Here is a 20,466-nt window from a genome sequence, read left to right as displayed (position 1 = left end):
CTCTTGAAGCATTCTGCGGCGGATGCTGCTCCTGCAGAGGAAGGGCAGCAGCATTTGAAGGTGTTGCTTTTCCGACCAAACACTGAGGGTGCTAACGCAGATTCTTTTGGAAAGTCTACATGATTTTGTTGCGCCATGCACCACACCAGATAGAATGCTTTAGAGCACAAACAAGAGGAAAGAAGGGAGGGATGTTGGAGACAGACGAAAGAGGGAAAAGGGGAATTAAGGCGATCTGGAGGATAATAACAGAGGTGGTGGTGGGGGGGTACAATCATTAAGCAACAAGAGGCTGGAGGATTATCATCATGTCTGGTGTAAGTGTTAAGGCCCGTACACACCGGGACGAATATTTGCCAGGCGTTATTCGCCAGCGTTTTTCGCCACGTTTTTTGTGTTCACACCCAGGCGATTTTCGCTGACGATGAGCCGAGCGAACATGCAATTTCCTTCCCTGACATTAGAGGGCGCTTAATGTAAACAGAAATACTCCTGTACACAAGGTGGCGCTGCGCAACTTTACGCTTCTTAAAGTCGCTTTTCACTCAGAAGAAGAGAGCAAGTATTTACGCGCTTGTCAGAATAATACAAAGAAAACATGAATATTTCAAGCACCAGTAGCTCCAACTGGTGCTTGGTTCGGGGATATTTTAGAATGTCCGTCATTATTTCTTCGCGGCAGTGTGTCTACTCGGCGTCTATCTTCTTCGCTGGTATGTGTGCTCAGCAAGGCAGTTTTGTGTTTGAGCGCCCCCAAGTTGTGTTTTACTGTAACTTCAGAAGCTCCAGACACGTGTGCAAAAGCGCCATTCTCATTGGTCGAATAGATTTCGACGCGACGCGTCGGAAAAAAAAAACGAACCCGAGGCGTTTTTTTTTTTTGACGCTTTGACGCGTGGCGTTTTTTCGCCTCGGTGTGCACACTCACATTGGTGCCCTTTGTTTAGTCACGAGGCGTTAAACGTCGGCGAAAATCACCGGCGAAATTTGTCCCGGTGTGAACGGGCCTTAAGTCAAAATTTTTATAAATAAAACTAAAGTTCACACACATATGCATACAAACCAACAATTGTAAAGCATTTCATTCTGTCACACAAACTATTGTGCAAAGGTGAGCTGACACCTCTGCTCAGGTGGGTGTTTATGTTCTGCTGAGGTGGATGATGGAATGTAAAAAGAGGGAGAGTGCCCGGCCCCCCACACCAAGACCCCCACCGAAGCAGTAGCGGTAGCCAGAGCCCCCTGACACCGGAATGGTATAGCAGAGGGAATCCGCTCGCCGAGGAGTCCAGCCAGACACCCAGACCAGGGCTAGCAGGACCGCTGCAGGGGCCCCCAAAGCCTATGAGCAGGGAGGTACAGGAGCACGGAGAGTGCAGGCCCCACCCCAGCCAGGAGGATAGCCCTCCGAGGATAGCCCGGGGCCCCATTCCCAGAGGGTCCCCCTAGCCCCAGACGAACTGTCTGCTGCTGGAACCACCAACAGTATTTTGTTTTTTGTTTTTTTAAAGTTCAGAGAGGAGGACTTACTAGAACAGGACTGACCAACCCTGGTCCTCAAGAGCCACAACCCTGTCCATTTTCCAGCTCTCCCTGGACTGCTTGATGCTGACTACCTAAATCAGGTGTATTCATTTAATCGGTATGTGGTATCACTTGACTCGGCTAATCACCAGCAAACTGGACAGGGAAGACTGGTAAACAGGTAGAGTTGACCAGCCCTGTTCTAGTAAGCCTTCTATTGGGATCTATTGCAGTACTGTTTTCTCATGAATGAGGTAGCGTTTTGGTATCTGAATCGAATCCAAATTCTCCTCCGTATCTGCTGCAGATCAGATGTCAGATGAAAACTCAAATCAGCCTCGCTGCTCTGTTGGTGTCATTTATTAAGTCGTCCACTGATGCCAAAGCTCTCTTTGGCTGTAAACAAGTCAATAGTTTTTTAGTGGCTCTTTATTGAGCTCTGTCTCCACAGAGACACAGGGGCAGTCTGAGATAAAAGAGATGATTCAGTCGACCTATGATTAAGCAGCAAGTATGCACAGACTTATTGGTTTTGATTAGTACAGCTTGATGGATGCTGTCAGTCTGTGCAGGCTAAACGTCAATGAGAAAAACAAACTTCTGGCTTTTGTAAATGGGTTGTAGCCCCAGACTTTAAGAAAACACTTTAGAGAAACCAACAGTTTGATAAGTGGCTCCTTCAGCCAAAGATATGGCCTTGTTTTGAATAACAGTTAGTTCACATGCCAAGGATGGGGCATCAAATTGGTCCAATGTCCTATCCATCGCCCTATGGTTGCTTGGCGTGCAGCTATCCATCAGACGGCACTTGTTGGGTTCTGACATCACGTCTGAGTGCCTTTGCCTGTAGGCAGCAGCGGGAAGGAGAGACACTTTAATGTGATACAACTGAGACTAATCAAAAGACATCATCATTATAAAGAGCGCATACTCTCTGACAACCATCTCACCACCAACTCTCCCAGTTTTAGATGACATTAATGTATAAAGTTGATTTTATGACCTGAAAATATCATCAATGATTAGTTCCAAAGCCTCAGCACAAAGCAAACTGATCCATTTTAATAGACAGGATCTATGTTAAACCTCCTCCAGGAACAAATCAAACACCTAGCTCTTAAACGAGAAAAAATTACCCAATAATCATCAAAGTAAAATAAAGTTAATCTCTTAAAAAATGCTTCATTGACTCTTTAACTCTTTAACAGCAAAGCTGTTGCTGGCGACAACAAAGTAACAGAAGCTCTTTGAACTACAGTAATTCTTTGACTGTTAACGCAATCAACGTAATTCTAATGAATTTTGATGCGGAGATGGCACGGGAAACAGAATCAACTGCTTTGTGCAGTGCAGTGTTGCATATCAGCACAAAGCTTCTTTTCTATGCTTGAGAATACGTTGAACTTACTTTATTTGCATAGAAATTAAAGAGTCGCGGTACTATAAAAAACACCAACACTGGGGCTTAAGTTCCAGTGTTAAAGGATTGACGCAATTGTTTACATAATATTGAGTTTGTGTCTGTAAAGCTGCTACTTTTTACACCCAGATGTATGCTAATACCCGCTGTAAACCTTTCATGGTTCGCAACCGGTGAGAAATGTCACCTGAGAACTGGTGCAAACCAAACAAAACAACTCTGGTTGCTTCCTTTTTTTTTCTTACGTTTTAACTTTGATTTGGATCTAGTCTGCTGGATTGCCTGGTGACCCGTTTAGTCCGCCTTCACCCAAAAGTAGCTGGGATAGGCTTCAAGAAGCCTGTGACCCCGAAAGGGATACGTGGGTTTGGAAAACAGACGGATGGATGGATAGTCTGCTGCATGGCGCTTATCAGCATTTGAAAACCCGTTTTTTTAGTGATGACTTGTCTTCTTCACATAGAAAACAAATAGAAGTGGTTTGCAACAGAAATGCTAAAATTATGGCATTCATTTAACAGCAGCTAGCTAGTGGGACTACTGGTCAAAAATACTGATTTTTCTATAGTGTACCTATTGTCTCAATTCTGTAAAAACGGGAGGTGCAAGTCTGTTGTCTTGTGTGGCCAATAGGAGAAGTTCTGAAGGTTTGGAGGTTAAATATCTTTCTCAGGAAAAATGAATGTTTGAGAGACTTAAAGCTTTCTATTACCTCTGTGAGTGCTGCATTTCAGGCAGTTCTTTTATCATCCATCTTCTATTCCCACTTGGTCCAATGCATGGTCACTTAGGTTGAAGGAAGGATCCATTGTACCCCAGTTCATCAAGGCATTCCTTCATCCTTTTTGTTTCAAATGAATCACTATTCTTTCAGGAGAGGCTCTGCCTCCTCACGGGGGAATGGACCACCCTCTGCTCATGTTAATGTATTGTTGTTGTCAGTCATTTTCAAAAGGTGTGCTGTTGATTCTGTAAGGGGGTACAGAGTCTTGACTCACTGTTGTACTCTCAGCAACAAGTTAGTTGACAGACAGAGAGGCACCCCATCCTGCCAGCAACAGCCTGAATCCTGCTCATATAATACACAGAGAAGACAAGAGAGCAGAGTACATCTTGTCCCTGATGATATGCCACTGCATTGTCACCAGGATCTGGCACCACAGGCCCCCTCTCCCTAACTGATGGCCATGTGAGCCGGTCCATTAGGAACCTATCCTCAGGGACATCAGACTTAGACATATTTATCTTCCTAATCACCATTCATGTAAAATGCACAGCTCTGTCTGAGCTCCCAGGCATCTTTTTATTAGCAGCAGCAATCAGCAAAGCAGCAGTTGGTCGAATGATTTGCCTTGTGGCTTCTTGGAATAAGAAAAATCTTTTCTATGGGATTTCCATGGCAAAAAAAGGGAATCTGATTTAATCTTTGCCATCTTAATTACTGTTTATGTAATGGTAACGCGGCTTTAATATACGATTAAGGGGGTGAAAAAACTCAATTAAATCTTAAAAAAAAATGAAGGAACTGTAAAGAAAACCCCAACATGGAGTCTGACCTAAAAAATGATCCATTATGGTTTCTTGGCTGCAAATGTCGAAGCTCTTTTTTGATTTTGACTCATTCAATAGACCAACTATGATGAGTTTAAGATTAAAAACACAGAAAAAAGTATTTCTTTATCATCATTATCATTTATTTATTGTTTTTTATTTATTAGCTTTGCTATCTTAACCCATTAGCTGTTTTGTGTTATTGTTATAAACAGGATGCACTTGTGTATAGTGGTGCACAAAAGTATTTATCAGTCACTGATTCTGCAAGTTGTCCCACTTAAAATGCTGAGTTTGGTCTCTAACATTCATAATAGAAACACTTTAACTGTAAGGGACAGCATGTAAAAAAACCAATCCAGGAGAGAATTTATAATTCTTAAAATAATGAAACAAACAATAAATAAGTCCTCCAGTTTGTGGGACTCGTACGACTCAATTCTTAAGTCCCTGTCTCCCCGTCTAAAAGTGAGAGAAATTTCACATTTGAGTCTCTTAAACTACAGATAGTAACTTTGTTAACCTTGTTATCCTTAACCTGCTGTGCTATTTGTTTAAAATTGTTCTTGTTGGGCAGAATAATCAATCACTGAAATGCTGATTTTGCAGGTTTTCCCATCTAAATAGTAGTTGACAGTCTGTCATCCTGATGGTTGGTTCATTTGAACAGTGAGATATAAAAATCACAAAGAAAATCAAGAAATCCACTTTAAAGAATTTAAATACTTTCATTTGCTTTTTTTTATTTTTTAGATCCCCCTAGTAACCGTTAAGCATTTGATTCTTCTAATCAACCTGTCAACTGAAGTAAAGACATCTGTTTGAACTAACCGCTGTAGAAAAGACACCTATCCACAGAATCAGTCCATCAGTCGGACTCCAAAGTATCCAACATGGAGGAAAGACTAAAGAGTTTTCAGTGGATTTAGATTGTAGACCTGCACAAGACCAGAATGGACCACAAAACCATCAGCAAGAAGCTGGAGGTTAAGGGGACACCTGTTGGTGCAACATGACCATCAATCCACCTTTAGGTCTGGGGCTCCAAGTAGAAATATTATGGTCTGTTGGTGTTTATCTGCACAGGGGATACTTTACCGTGTGGATGGGCGGAGCCATGTACTGTCAAATCCTGAGTGAGAACCTCCTTCCCTGCTTAAACCAAAAGACTGGAACAAAATTCCTCCTACTGGTTACTAGGGGATCAAATATACTATATTACCAAAAGTATTGGCTCACCTACCTTGACTTGTAAATGAACTGAAGTGCCACCCCATTCCTAACCCAAAGAGTTCAATATGATGTGGGTCCGCCTTTTGCAGCTATTACAGATTCAACTCTTCTGGGAAGGCTGTCCACAAGGTTGAGGAGTGTTTGTAGGAATTTCTGACCATTCTTCCAGAAGGTCATTGGTGAGGTCACACAGTGATGTTGGTGGAGAAGGCCTGGATCTCAGTCTCTGCTCTAACTCATCCTAAAGGTGTTCTATGGGGTTCAGGTCAGGACTCTGTCAGGTTCATCCACAGCAGACTCTGTCCTCCTTGTTTTTATGGATTGTCATGTTGGAGGAGTCTCCATTCTCACTTGGCACAATGCAGTCCCAAATGTACTGGTCTCCTGCCAACATGCAAACCCAGACTCCTCCATCAGATTGTCAGATGGAAAAGCGTGATCTATGACTCCAGAGAAGGCGTCTCCACTACTCTAGAGTCCAGTGATGGCGTACTTTACACTTTTGCATCCAACGCTTTGCATTGCACTTGGTGATGTGTGGCTTGGATGCAGCTGCTCGGTCATGGAAACCCATTCCATGAAGCTCTCTGCGCTCTGTACTTGGACTAATCTGAAGGTCACAAGTTTTTCTTTTTTCTTTAATAAAATCACAATCGGATAGAGCAGCTGAATGAACTGGACTTTCAGGTCAAAGGTACTCAGACTCAGTACGGACGTCCTGGTGAGTTTGCTCTAACTCCAAAACCAAAGGCGGGATTCCTTCAGGGGTTTAAAGAAATATTTTTGTTTTGGGAATTTTTACCTTTTGGGACGCTGCCTTTCAGACACGACAAGAAAAAAAAACCTTACTTAAATGAATTCTACAGATAGGTGTTACTGGTGGTGCCTCGTGGGACATGGAAATCCTGCCTCTGGTCTTCGGTCCATCAAGCTGCTGTGTGTCTTCCTTTGTTGTATTTATGTCTTGAATCCATAAATGTAACAAATGGGTGGTTTCACATTGATACTTTATATGCTGTTTTTTTTTCTTCACAAAACCTGTTTGCATGGCTAATTGAAGTATTTTTAAGTCTCTGTTGTGGTCCCCATCCTTTTAGAGGTAATACATTACTTTAATCTGGGCTTTCCTGCTAATCTTGTTGTTTCTTTGCCTGGGAAGGTGATGCATGTGTTCAGTCGGTTGGTGTTGTTGCTGCCGGCTCACTTCTAGCACTGCCAGCTCATTACGGTAGGACCTATATTTAGCTCAGTGTGATGGAAAGAGGCTCCTAAGGGGACTGAGGACAGAGCAGAGGGGTGGAGGATTGAAAAGAAGTGCAAGCTCAGGGTTCGGCGTCGGTCAGAAAAGAGGAGCGGGCCTCACACAGCTGCTTTTCCTCAGGAGGATCACACTCAGGCCTTTAGTTCCACACAGACAACCACCAAATCATACAGCGGCATGGATCACAGCACCTGCCAACTCCAAAGAAAAAGGGACTTTTCTTTCTTTCTTCTTTCTCTCAGCCAGCTATCAAATGTTTCACTACACACAGGTGTCCCAAACTGTTTGCAAGTACGAGGAAGGCGATCACAGCCGGTCCTCTGTCCTTCTCTGACAAACTTCCAGAAAATAATCAAGGAAGAAACAAATGAGGGAGAGGAAACTGAATATATTACATCCAGCCAGAGTCTCTGCTCAGGAAATCCGACTGTTTTGAGTCCGTCACTTCAAATGATGCTCTTATTAACACGCTGCTCCTTTCATTCCGTTGCAAGCACAGCGTGGGTCTCTGCTTGACAAGGCAGCTGTGGCTTCTCCAAGCAGATGGCTTCCAGTGCTCTGCTTCTGCATCCGTTGAAGCAATTGGAGGATTTCAGCATGAAGATTCTGCTTTTATGAGCATTCTGAAAGATGAAGTTTAATGACGTTAGGATTAGTTTTTGAGCAGTAATCGAATTTCATTTCTAGTCTACAAAAACTCTAGGATTCCAGCAGAAATTTGCTTGGAAAATAGATCTGTTCATTTTTTAAATATTTTTATTTTTGCAGTCTTCAGTTTCTGAAATTAACTGCGCACCTATAGTGGTAGAAAGTCAAGATCAAAGAATTAAACTTTTTGGAACTTAAATAAGAGGAATGCAGAAAAATCCATCTACGGTAACTCTTGCTGCTTTGAAGCTCATGCTCACTACACTTCAACACATCTGAGAGTTTTCTAAAGAAGCAAACTTTTCCATTAGTTTTCTTAATCCACAGCTCATAAATTGCCCAATGTTATTTTTAACTTATGCCCCTAAACACACATCTCAGGACAATGGAGCTCTGTGGAAATCAAGACATTGGCATTCATTCAATAACCAAACACAAATATAAATTATGGTACATTTTTTAGGAAAAACATCTATGAAGAATATAATAGATAAAAAAGTTTGTTAAAAAAAAGTTGCTTTAGTTCGTGTCTAAGTCAAAGTTGCTAAATCAATTTGAGTTTCAAGCAACACATCCTTTCTGTGCTTTATTGAGAGAGATGAAGGGTAATATCACTGAATGGTTTTCTTCAGGAAAACGCTGCTGGGTTTCTCTTCAGGCAGCAGTTCTGTCATTATCTTGTAATGGGGCGATCGTCCAGCCAGCAGACTTTGAGTTATTCAGCTTTGGCTCCCGTCTGCTGGACGATAGGATGAGTAAAAAAGAATCCAAGTGTAGTTAATTTTTGTTCTGCAAAGGCCCACCGGTGCCTCCATCAGCAAAATGTTTGGGGTGATATATGCTGCACAGGGGGGATTTGATGGTCCTTTTACCCCCCCCTTTAGCTCCTCCACCTGACTCAGCTTGTGTTACTCACCATTAGCTGCCACTTTTAATTTTCCCATCTTTCCGATTTATTTTGGCCACTCCCTTTTATACCCCACCCTGGTTCAAAACCTCTCTCTTAGTGACTTGGTGGCATTTTTAGTGTCTGTTTCCCCTCATCAGAGTTTCAGATCCCACCCACTTCCTCCAATCATCATATTGCTATTGTTGCTCACTCTCCAGAGGTAAATTATTAATTTGTAACCACCTGTTTTTGTTTATTTCCATAGACGAGGATAACACACAGACTGTCACTATTACCCTCCATGTGCAACATGAACTGCTAATGAAAGTAAGACTGATAGAACTTCATGGCATTGATGTTTTCTTACAGAGCCTGGAGGCAGTGCTGAAGTTCAAGTACTCTGGGGGTGCAGGCAAAGTGGAGGGCTACTACAGGGAGCTGTCTTTGGGTGTCCATGTCAATGTGGAGCCTTCGCTGTTTTTTACCAGAGTCAGCACTTTGCCGGCTACCAGGTAACACACACTGACATGCTCACTGCACTTTCCTTACACTTCAGTCTTCTTGGGCTCCATCACCTCTGTTGTTCATTTGTAACGTCATTTGATGTTGTGCCTCATGGTCTCATGAAGGACCTTAAGGGTCTCTGCAGCCCTGAGGCTCTCCGGTAGGCTGCTCCACATGCGAGGGCTGGAATCGTGGAAATAGACCTCATCATGTGTTTTGGTCCTCAAAACACACATTAAGCCTGACATGGAGGAGGCCAAAAATAACTCTCCCCATTCCCCATACTATCAATTGGAATATTTGGAATTCATTGGATTAGAACAATTTCTTTTTTCTGTGGTCAATGATTCTTGGCTTTTCTAGCCCAGTACTCAGTGGTGCTTTTTAAATAAACTCAATGGAAATGCCTTTAACAGTAACATGACAGATTATGTTCACATTGTATAATATCAGTATTCATTTGCTTTTCTGTTTGGCTACTTTTTGCAGTAGAAATGTAGTAGAAATGCAGTAGAAATGTACTGGATAGTGTATTTTTAAGTAATGACAGCCTGAAAATGCTTGACATGTGTAATGAGCAGCTCTAGCTCTACCTGACTGGATGATACCTGTTATCGGAGCTGTTAGTCCAGCAGTTCCAGCAGTTCTTTTTTTCACCCTGCTTTGGATTTAACTGCTGTCATGCTGTTGGTGTTTTTAGCTCTTTTTAACACTGTAAGATGAGCGGCCATGCCAGCAGAGAAGTTGTTTACATGTGGTAGCAGCTGATTGAACTTCTAACAGCCTGAACACTGCCTGGAGATCCCTAACCTCTAACAAGCGCAGAAAGAGAGGCTGTGAATTCAGAGCAGCAGCAAAACCGAGAACAAGAAAGAAAAGCGTTAGTTTCCTCGGGTGGAATAGGAAATACGAGATCCCAGCAGCAAATGAACAAGCTCAAGTGATTCATGGAGACTTGACCTCAGAAACACATTACAGGTGTGGAACAGCTCTCCACCAGGCTTTGTGGGTAAATAGAAATAACAGAAACGGTGGTAAGAAACACTAAACACACATCATGAGCTGCTCACTCCAGCTATACACACTAACCACAATGGATTTGATGATCTGCATGAAGCTAAAAGATCATTGGTGTTTGTCCTTCTGTCTCAGGACTTCCTTCAATTGTTACTGTTTTTCACATTTCTTTCCCAGCCATTCTTGTTCATGATAAGTTCATGAATCCGGGTCAGGTATAGTGAGGGGGTCACTGTGCATGCACAATATTGCACAATAATTTCTACCAATACTCTAATACAGTGCTTCAATGTCGCACAATATTTTCACTGAATGGCGTGTCCAAGGATTAAGTGGGCATCTGATTTATTTGTTGATTTGTTTATTTTAGCATCCAGTTTCTCTTATGCTTTTTTGTCTGCACACCTGCTAACATTCAATTAAACCAATTCATTTTCCTTTGCGGCCATCACCCCGCTGCAGCCAGGCTGCCTAAACCTGGCCCTCAAGATTCACCACCCTGCCTGTTTTCCACACCAGTTGGAAGTGTTGCTGTTGTGTTTTATTTTAGTCTTACACTATTTGCAAATTAATTAATCCTTGTCTTGACCTTTCCCACTTTTCTATTCGTAAAAACCACAATGTTTCTTTTTACTTAACTTGTTTCCAGATGAGTAAATCACACTCTCCATACCTAAACGAAATCATTGTTTTTGTACCGGCCGTTCCGTCACACAGCCACTACATACATTTTGTGCATATTGCATGGATACAGACTGGTCATATGTAAATATGCATAGAAAAAGTGAGAAAAGAACTGGTTCTTTAAATGAAAATTTCACAGATGTATCACGAATCAACCATGTTAAAACCCCAGAAGAAGTACTAATAAACCACTCAAAGAACATATAAATCGATGCAGAAGATGGACCGTGCGTGATTATTGCGCTGTTTATATGTAATTTGTTAATGACTCATGCATCAATTGCATAACTTTAACGTGACGTGACGTATACGCGATATAAAAGTTATACATCGGTGGTACATACATGAAACGTCCTTTAGACATTTGCGGAACAGTTGTGGAAACAAGAAATTTGCGTATGCATCTAGAAAAAATTACACACAATTGTGAAAGATTTACATAATAAATGCATATAAACAATGTAAAATACAACTAAAATGCTTAATTCTAAACCGCCCTAAAATTTCGAACAGCTCAAAATCGACATCTGTGCACAGCGGCGAATGACGAAACACTTATGAATTACGTATATCACGCATGTATCACGGAAGACTCGTACGTGGAAAATGCGCTAAACGAACGTAGTGGTTTTGAGACACGATCTTACGATGGTTGTACGAAACTTTAATGTTCCTCCTACGCTTAGCAGCTGCTTTTTCTAATTGTTTTTTTTTACATATACAAATCATTGTTGAATTGACACGTGTCTCATCAAAATCAATTGAATAATAAAAGCTAACCCCTTCATCGTTCAGTGAAGACATTTCCAAGGTGAAGGTGAATTGGCCTTTCTAAAGAGTTTGTCCTCATAAAGCATTCTGCTGTTTTTACAGATGTTCACAGCTGGTTTTGGTCCTCAAGGTTTAGGTTTTGTTTTTGTGAATTCCCAACAGTCATCCCTTATGGAAGGACAATTGTCGGTCAGAGGACTGGTACTATTGATTGTTTCTGTTGCTACAAGGTAAAAGAGAATTTAAAAGCACTGGTATGAAATAGCCTAATGATGCTATAACTGTTCCCTTCGATCTGTCATTTTCATCCCTTCCCTTCTCTTCCATCAACAACCAAAGAGTTTCTTTAGAGTGTCCTTCAGGTTTTCCTGCCATTCAGGTTGTATATTTAATGTCCTCAGTGTTCTAACTTCCATTAGTGTCTGCTTTACTTCTTCACTTTCATTATCTCCTCAGCCTGGTGGGCATTGATTTTCTGCTCATCTGTTTTGCTTTCTGTCACTTGTCATGTCTTCACCTTTGCTGCTCTTTGTAGCCTCATTCTTGCTTTTGCAGTTTATTCGGGTTCCTCACATGTTCTTCTCACTTTTTACCTTCATCTCCTCTCTGGATTTCCTCATGAAATTTGGCCTTTTTATTCTCCATGATTTAACCTCATACCATTTTCTAATATTATTTGCTATGAAACAATCCCAGATCACCTGAGCTCCTGACCCTTTTTGTCTGTTTTCAAGCCAGATCTTCTCCTCGGGTAACAGACTTTGCTGGTTTCTTTTTACTCAGACTGCAGATGTCAGTTTCTGTACTGTTTGTGTACTCGTGGGCGGAGCTTAGGGTGAATTTGTTGCCATTGTAGTTATGGGTTAAAAAAAAACAATTTCTTTGTGTTTTAAATTAGATTTTATGTCTTTATTTAGTTAAAAAATAAAATATTTCCATTAAATTCAAACGGAAATGATGATGTTTGCATTTGGTTTAAAACATTTTAAAAGAGAACTATTAATCATTCATATTTGGAATTATGCCCTTGTGTTTGTCTAGGGGAATGTTTCAGCATAACACAAAAGTAGCCTTACTCAGACTTTAAACCAGCAAGAAAAAATACATAAAAACTTCTCAACAAAAAGACAAATAGGGGATATACATAAATTATAAATAACGAACAACATTAACTTGAGGAGGCAAAGAAGCAAAAGGCCTCAGGGTGAGCTTAAGGCCAAAATGACAAACAAAACACACCAATCTAAGTCCGCAAATCTCTTACCAGAAAATGAAGAAAAAGAGAAAATAATGACAAATACTAAACTCCCTGGACTACCACAAGCAGGAAAAAAACAAGTGCTGAAGAAAATGACCGATCATCCCCTACTACAGTTTTGCTTTAGATACAATTAACACCAAAAAGAACTGAAGACAGCAGGCCAGACAAACACAAAGACATCCACAGAAAAACACAGGTTTAAAAAATTAACAGTTTTTTAGAATTTTTTGTTTTTAATATATATATTTTTTTAAATAATTATCTGTTTTATGTAACACAGTCTTATAAGTAAAGGTTAATGACTGACGAAGTGTGCATTATCACTTATAAAAGAAATAAATATTAACCAGTTTTTAGTCCTTAATTCTTGTTTTTTATGCTGTTTGGATCGCTTTGTTCACGAAAAGCGGACCATTTGTTACTTGGTGCGGCGCGTTGTCACGGTAACATGACAAGGCGCCGCACTACCGGTGCAATCAAAATTTGATGATATAAAGCAAAATATAAATGCTGATCGTCCCAATGGGTTAAATAAAGCATCAGTTCAGAGAGAAAGTTCACCTCTTACTGGTTGTTTTGTCCAGATGATGAAGCTAAAGTTTGTTTTAGAAAAGCCAGTGCAGTGAGACAGAACATTTATGCTATTTGACCGGAACTACTTTTTTAGGTATGGTATATCACTGTGGTATATCACTGTGGTAAATCACTTTTCAACGCACATCCAGCAGCCAATCAGAATAGAGTATTCACCCGGACCATGGTTTAACAGTTTGTATTGGTGTGAACGGTCCAAAGGTTTTATTTGCCAAGTCCAATAGAGGGAAAAATCAGCAATGGTTAGAATATTTGCTATCAGAGATGAAATCAAAGACTTTTCCATCTTCTTTGAGTCAGAGAGTCAAACCATCATTTTCAGGCACTTTGAGTTTTGTCAGGCAGAAAACAGTATGTCTGAACAAACTACCTTTGAGTAATTTGATGTGTCCAACTAGCACTCTACCTACCTATAGACACACTGCACCCTGGTCGGTCAGTCCCTTTTAGGTTAGTGGACTTTTAAAAACATTTTTCTTTAAAACAGTAATAATAATAATGACAACAATATAACGTTTCTCTCTGTTGGGAAAAGCAAAGGGATGGCTCCACAATCTTTTCTCATTTTTTTAATTGATTTTCTGACATGTTGTCCATCCAGTTATTATTATTCCTTCTTCCATAAAGAAAGATGTCATTAAATAAACAACAGCAAACATATTTGTTGGAAGCTCAGTGACTTTTTTTGACGCTGTGATGAGTTTGTTCTCCTCTTCACTGGAACGCTAAACCGGGAGATCCTGGCAGCAGAGAGAGTCTCTGATGAGGCTGAACAATAGGACAGAATATGTCGATTATTGTTGTCGTCACTCCTGCAGAGGGCAGTTTTGACGCTGGACATCACTGTGATGCGTTGTCGTGGTCTCCAGAAGCTCTGAGCCCTTTTATTATTTGCTTAGTGAGTTGCCGTGATTGCATTCATCCCAGTTTCTTCTGACAGGACCTTGGATTGGCCCCCACATATCATTAAGTCGAACAGACAAAACAGACCGTCAGAATCTCAGACCTCACCTCACCTCAACCCACTTTCATTTGTTTGCTTTTTTATGCTTAATTATTCTAAATGTCAACCTCAAAAAAAGGAGACAAACTGTAAAAGGCACTAAAATTGCACTTGAATCTGGTCCTAATCCATAATTGATAAACCAGGTATTTCCAATAAACATCAATATAATTTTACCTGACTATTCTAAATGATATCTCTAAATCTAAATCTACTACATCAAGTCTAATTTTTCTTGTCTTGATAAACAAAAATATTTGAAAAGCTGTACTGCAGATTCAGGAGAGCTCTTGTGGCATTTGGTGCAACGTCTGTCAGTTATCCTCCTTTAAACCTGTGAGATGTTGACAGCAGAACACGAAAGTTTGTTTTGTCATTTTGCAACGGCTCCAAGCAGGTTTAGTTGGATTTAATCAAGGCAAGTGGTGGACTTGATGTGAGCAATCAGACTTAAACTGCTGCCTCATTTATGGATGGAAGATGGAGCTGAGCCTTCAGACACCCAGGGGTCGACGTCTTCATCGTTGTGCCTGACAGATTTTGTCACAATCGAGTCCTAATCTCTTTTCTATCTTCCTCACAACACCTTTCAAGTCTGAAATGATTCCATCTGTGCAGTTTCTTGAATGTATGAGCAAAAGTGTCAGCATTTTAGCTACAGATGAGCCAAGGAATGTTGTGCAGCAGATGTGGCCCCTGGGGAAAAATTCAACAGCAGATTGGTTTTATCTTGAAACAGCAGAAATTAGAGGAGGGTGGATTACAGTTTGGCTTCAACAGGCAGTTGTCATGTCCACTGCGCTCATAGGACATTCACGGGCCAGCACACTGGTCTGAGCCGTCTGAATGTCGTCATCCCCACACAGGTCAAGTCTTAAGATGTGACCCAAGTTCTTCATCTTGGTCACTTTGTTGAGTTTCTGATTCGACAAATAAAAAATTGGAAGTTAAACATTTTGTCCTACATTGTTCTAACATTATGCCAGAGGATGGCCACGCCTTCTGGTGTTCTGTCCTATAGATGTCCCTCAAAGAGGTCTGTGCTTGACTCTTACACAGCGGAAGACAACATCTTTTAAATCTTTGTTATACAGAGAGATCACTCGTGGACACAGAATTTCAGCCTCCTCCTGGAGCTTACCTGCTTTCATCTTGCTCAGTTTGGTCTAGAAGCAGTTGATGCATAGTGTCTCACACGCTGGTAAGACTGTTCCAGAGCCTGGAGGATTTTCCCCTGACTTTATGACACTAAGCATCCTCAGGATCCTTTTGGCATGAAGTGTCTGACAGATCTGTTCAAGAAAATGACGCTGCAATGAAGCTGCAGTGTTGGAGCTCCTGGTGATGCCTGCACCTGTGTGGTGCATGTAAAACGACGGAACAGACTGCTTCCTAATGTTTTCGAATAGAATTTGATTTTTGTGATTTATGTAGTGTCAGCACAATGACCAACATTTGAAAGCAATCAGGCAAATTGGCAAAGTTATCACAAAAATAATTTGGAATCAAAGAAGATAATTCATGATTAGTTATAATTTAGCTTTACATACGTTTTTAATGTAATTTAATTATTTTTCAAAGTAGCCAAATCTGTAGCAAATAATACGATTAAAAAAAAACAACGATTTTAATCAAAGCACACGATGCCTTAAAGTCCCCCTTTGATGACAATCATGTTTTTTGAGTTTTTGACATGTACTTGTGGTGTTTTTCTTATAAAAGAGAATAAATGTCATAAAAATAGTAATTTATTTATTTGCATTTCTGAGTATTTCTCCTTTTAAATCGCTGTCAATCAAAATGTTGCAAAGACGCTAAATTTGAATTCATGAGCTGTTGTGACGTCACTACGGCCCAGGAGCGTATGCGTATTTCACAAGCCCTTTGGCATTTTCCAAAGACCTTTTCAGCACAAGTGAACCTCAGGACAGGATGTTGGTGAACCAAAAGAGTGAGACAACAGATGTTGAAGCTGTAAATATCTCCAAAATTGATTCAAAGGTATTTGGTATTAAATAATGAGGTCGTTGAAAGAGTTCAAAGTTTGCCCTTCGTACCATACACCCAGCAACAAAACGCCCCCTCTTCACCCAAGGGCCTTAACAAAAAGGGGATTTGTCGATCCACAGACTGGGGTTACACCAAACTGTGGCCATAGTATGAAGGTGTGCAAAAGCCTAGTATAGTAACATTTCTTTTTCAAACAAACTGTAAAATAAGGGTGGCTTTGGGTGTTAACAGAGTTCTGTAGTGATAAGGTGTTGTGGAAGAAGTGGGTTGCACATCTGACTCTCAAGATTATCCCAATAAGGAGCTCTTTCCGGAGGCAGGGCCCAATGAATAATGTGTCTCAGACAAAACGCGTAGTGGTAAAGAGTTAAGTTTGGGACCCCTAACCCTCCCAGGTCTACCGGCCTCTAAGCTTTTAGTTATAAGTCTGGGACAATTACTGTTCCACAAACATTTATTGCACAGTCTATCAAATTGTCAAAAATAATCAACAGGTATCTTTATAGGAAGGGCCGAACCTGGGGGCAGTAATTGTCTAAATTACATTAACCTTTCCTGCAAGAGAAGCTGCAAGAGGTTGTAACACTAGAGCAAATACAAGAGGGCTCAAAGGACAGCCCTGCCAGCCTCGTACCCCTGAAAAGTCCAAAGGGCTTTGAAGTAGCCCGGTTGGTAGAAACAGAGGCTCTTGGATCTAGCCCCAATTCCAGCTTTCTGACTTTGTTCTCAAAGCTCTGCAGCTTAAATAGTCATCCTTCCTTATTAGCTCCAGCTCATCTTCCATACTTAAACATTTGGAAAAATGTTTCTCCTCATATGCAGATCTCCCAAACACTTCTAATACAAACTTGCATTCCCTTTCCTTCTGTGCAGGTCTCTTGTTGATTCATTATTCCTAATGAAACCAGCCATCATTGTAAATACTTTATGGTGAATGCTGACCTTCTGTTTAAAAGCTTGGCTTTGATTGTGTGCTTGAAAATAGAATACAATGTGCTGAGTAAGCTTTTGAGTGACTAAAAATAATCCAAAAGCAGCTGAACCCCAAAACACAAAGTGCTGACTGAGGCCTTTCCCTGTTGTGTGCTGAGAAGAAGTCGATGTGTTTTTGTGCCGAAGCAGACCAGCAATTATTGATTCCAGTTGGCAGAACTGGCTGAGTGGATAAGCAGTTATTGTCCTGCCCTACAAAAGCTGCATACTCACTCTGCACTGACGCTTGGTTATTTTCCTGGTGCTGCATAAAAAGTCATTGGTGTTTTTGTTGCAGAAATACATTAATTTGGATCAGCAGGATCAAAATGTGGGTTTTCTTGTCTTCCTTCCCTGCCTCTGACCCATAATGACCCCGAAAATGGTCGCTGTGGAACCAACACCTTCCAGGAATACAAATGTTAGTGCTAAAGATCTGCAGCCCGCACACAAGAGTTATTCAGAGATTCATTAAAGGTTGAAAAACCATTAATATTTCATTGATGGTTGATTGGTTTTGAACAAAGAAGCAGGTTGAAATGCATCCCGGTCTGATACTGCAGCTCCCCCTCAGCCCAATGCTGTGTTCATGAAAAGCAGTTCAAAAATTCACTCAGAAATGGAGACAAATAGTTCAAAATGTTCTAAATTATTTAGTTAACTTAGCTCTCTGCGCAGAATACTTATCAAAATGATTGGATGTGGAAATTCAGTTATTACTGCTTCAAAGTCCTCAGCGTTGCCTTCTGCAGTCTCTGTGGCAAATAATCAGTCTATTCTTGTTTATTGTAGGGATTATGTTCTAAAAATAAACTGTCCAAGGAAAATTCCATGAAGTAATCAACTTTACTTTTTACACCAATTACAGATGTTCTAATACTGTAAAACTCCTCACTACACACATTATACACTTTTGTCAGACAGACATGAACATTTGCACTTTTTTTTCTTTAGTTTAAACTCACAAAGTTCATACTTTCATAGAAAAATGAATCCGGTTTTATAAACTGAAGACAAAGATCTGATTGCAATTGAAGACTAATGTAGATTTGCCAAGCTGTACAGGAGATGCAACAGATTTAGGAGATTGATTAAAATGGCCAATCAGGACTTAGAACATGATGTGCTGTCAAAAAAAAAAAAAATCATGCGAAATTGCACAAAAAATAAAACAAATTAAGTGAAATGCCATGAAAGGTGAACTGCAATATAGTAAGAGGGGGATACTGTACATTCACTCAAGCCTCAAGTTTCCACTGAGCGGATATAGTCCGATATAGTCTGGTTTAGAATGGTCCAGAGCATTTTCAGTAAAAGTTGGACCAACATAGTGCATGGCGGATGAAGCCATAAACAACAACAAAGATCATCCAGCAGCTCCTTTTTTCCGTTTGGCTTTTGGTGCTTCGTTTCTACAAAGCATTTAATGTTGCTTGAGAGAAGATTGAGGGCGACAAAGAGGAATACAGACGCTTTCTTGGAGGTTTCTTTAGTTGTAGTGAGCTTCAGCCAATCAACGGGTTTCAACAGTAGCTCCGCCTTAACCAAGCTATTCCATTTCTCTATGAACCTACATCCAAAGGGGGCCAAAAATGGTAGACTCATTAAAAACGAGGCATAAACTTTTCCCTCGTCAATCTTCAGACCTTTATGTAACGGAGCGGTCTCTGTTCCTGTACTTGGAGGTCTGATTGTTCACCTCAGCGACGCTCCATGCTGACGGAGACACCAAGACAGTAAAACTTATTCTGATTCATGAAAGACTTCATCAGCATGGAGAGAAGTATTTCATAGTAAACTTTTACAATTTGATTAAAGCTTTAATTTTGTTTTGAAATGTATAACATAATTGTTTCATAAGTTGTTTTGTAATTCTGCTCCGCATGACTGACCCACTTCATGTTTATTGTTCAGAATCCTGTGGAGATGTCAGATCTTCGGCTACAACGTCTGTGGTTGAAACCAAAGCCCCTTTAGTTACCTTCATACACAACCTAACACTCACAGCAGAACTCTGTGCTCTTCTATTGCTGACTTTTTCTTTCTACCTACAACATGATGTGTTATGAAAAGACGGTGAAACCGGTTTCACATTAATTACCAGACGCCTCATTTTCACACAATCATGAATTTAATCTGTTCAACATTCTGTCTTAAGCAACTGAGAGCAGTAAAAACATGAATCAGGTTGTTTTCATGGTTAAAGTTTGTTACAAACACAGACGTGATCCAAACGGACTCGCCAACCATTTTCTAACCTTTTAAAAGTGCATTCAAAGGGAAAAAGCGTCCGGTGCGACCTTTAGTATCTCTTTTAACGCCGAAGCATCCTTTCTGAAGGGACAAACACTAATCCCATCACTCAACTCCGTGGTCACATTAATAGCAAAGATATAACTGGTTAAAGCTGAGAATCATCAGAGACATGCAGACGGATGTTTTGGACACATTCTTGCAGAGATGCTCAGAGGAGCTTTTGCATCATGACAAGTCCTCATATTTTGGATTCTGCAGAATTTTTCTTTTCTTTTACTGTTCCTGCGCTGCAATAAATTTACCATAATAAGAAGAAAATAGGAGGCGGTACTTGTTTGTTATGGAATCAGAAATGTTGTATTTGTTAATATTCAGCCTGAATAGGAAGAGCGTCATCTACAAGTCAGGGTGTGCTGAAGAAAGAGGAGCTGCAGGTCTTTGGCATTAAGCCTTCCATTTTCTGAATTCTTTTCAGGCACCACCCAGAGTATTTTCTGTTATCTAATGGATAGAACATGTAAAATCTCCAACTGTGAAGGGCAAGAGTGAGCAGGAAACTGTGAGAAAATTCTGTCTAATGGAGAAAAGCTCTTCAAAGGTTGCTGAGAGGAGTGCAGGAAGATCACTGCAAAAAAAAAAGGAAAGACCGATCCGATTTTCTCAGATATGCCGCTTGGGATGAGACTTCAGGGGGAGAACTTTTGTTTTTACTTCAGGTCTTTAATGAGACCAAATAACATATAGCTTCTTTCTACACTTAAAGCCGTTATTGAATTTCCCCTCTGTGGAATTTTGTCTCTACATTCTTTTTCTTTATTAATTTCCATTTCCTGTCTGTCCTTATCAATATGGTTACGTGTTTATCACC

The 20,466-nt window shown here is 40.5% G+C and overlaps 1 protein-coding gene across 2 annotated transcripts in view; it reads left to right on the top strand.

Moving 5' to 3' along the window:
- Positions 1–20,466, top strand: part of trappc9 (trafficking protein particle complex subunit 9) — a 169,293-nt gene that overhangs the window by 78,617 nt on the left and 70,210 nt on the right. For both annotated transcript variants that reach the window (XM_023960198.2, XM_023960197.2), the window contains one exon: positions 8,896–9,038. In XM_023960198.2, the coding sequence (XP_023815966.1) occupies positions 8,896–9,038 (143 nt within the window). The remainder of the gene's footprint in view (positions 1–8,895; positions 9,039–20,466) is intronic.

Source organism: Oryzias latipes, chromosome 11, assembly GCF_053564925.1.
Source record: "Oryzias latipes strain Hd-rR chromosome 11, Olatipes_Hd-rR_3.1".
NCBI classification, from domain to species: domain Eukaryota; kingdom Metazoa; phylum Chordata; class Actinopteri; order Beloniformes; family Adrianichthyidae; genus Oryzias; species Oryzias latipes.
This window is presented reverse-complemented; position numbering and strand designations above follow the sequence as displayed.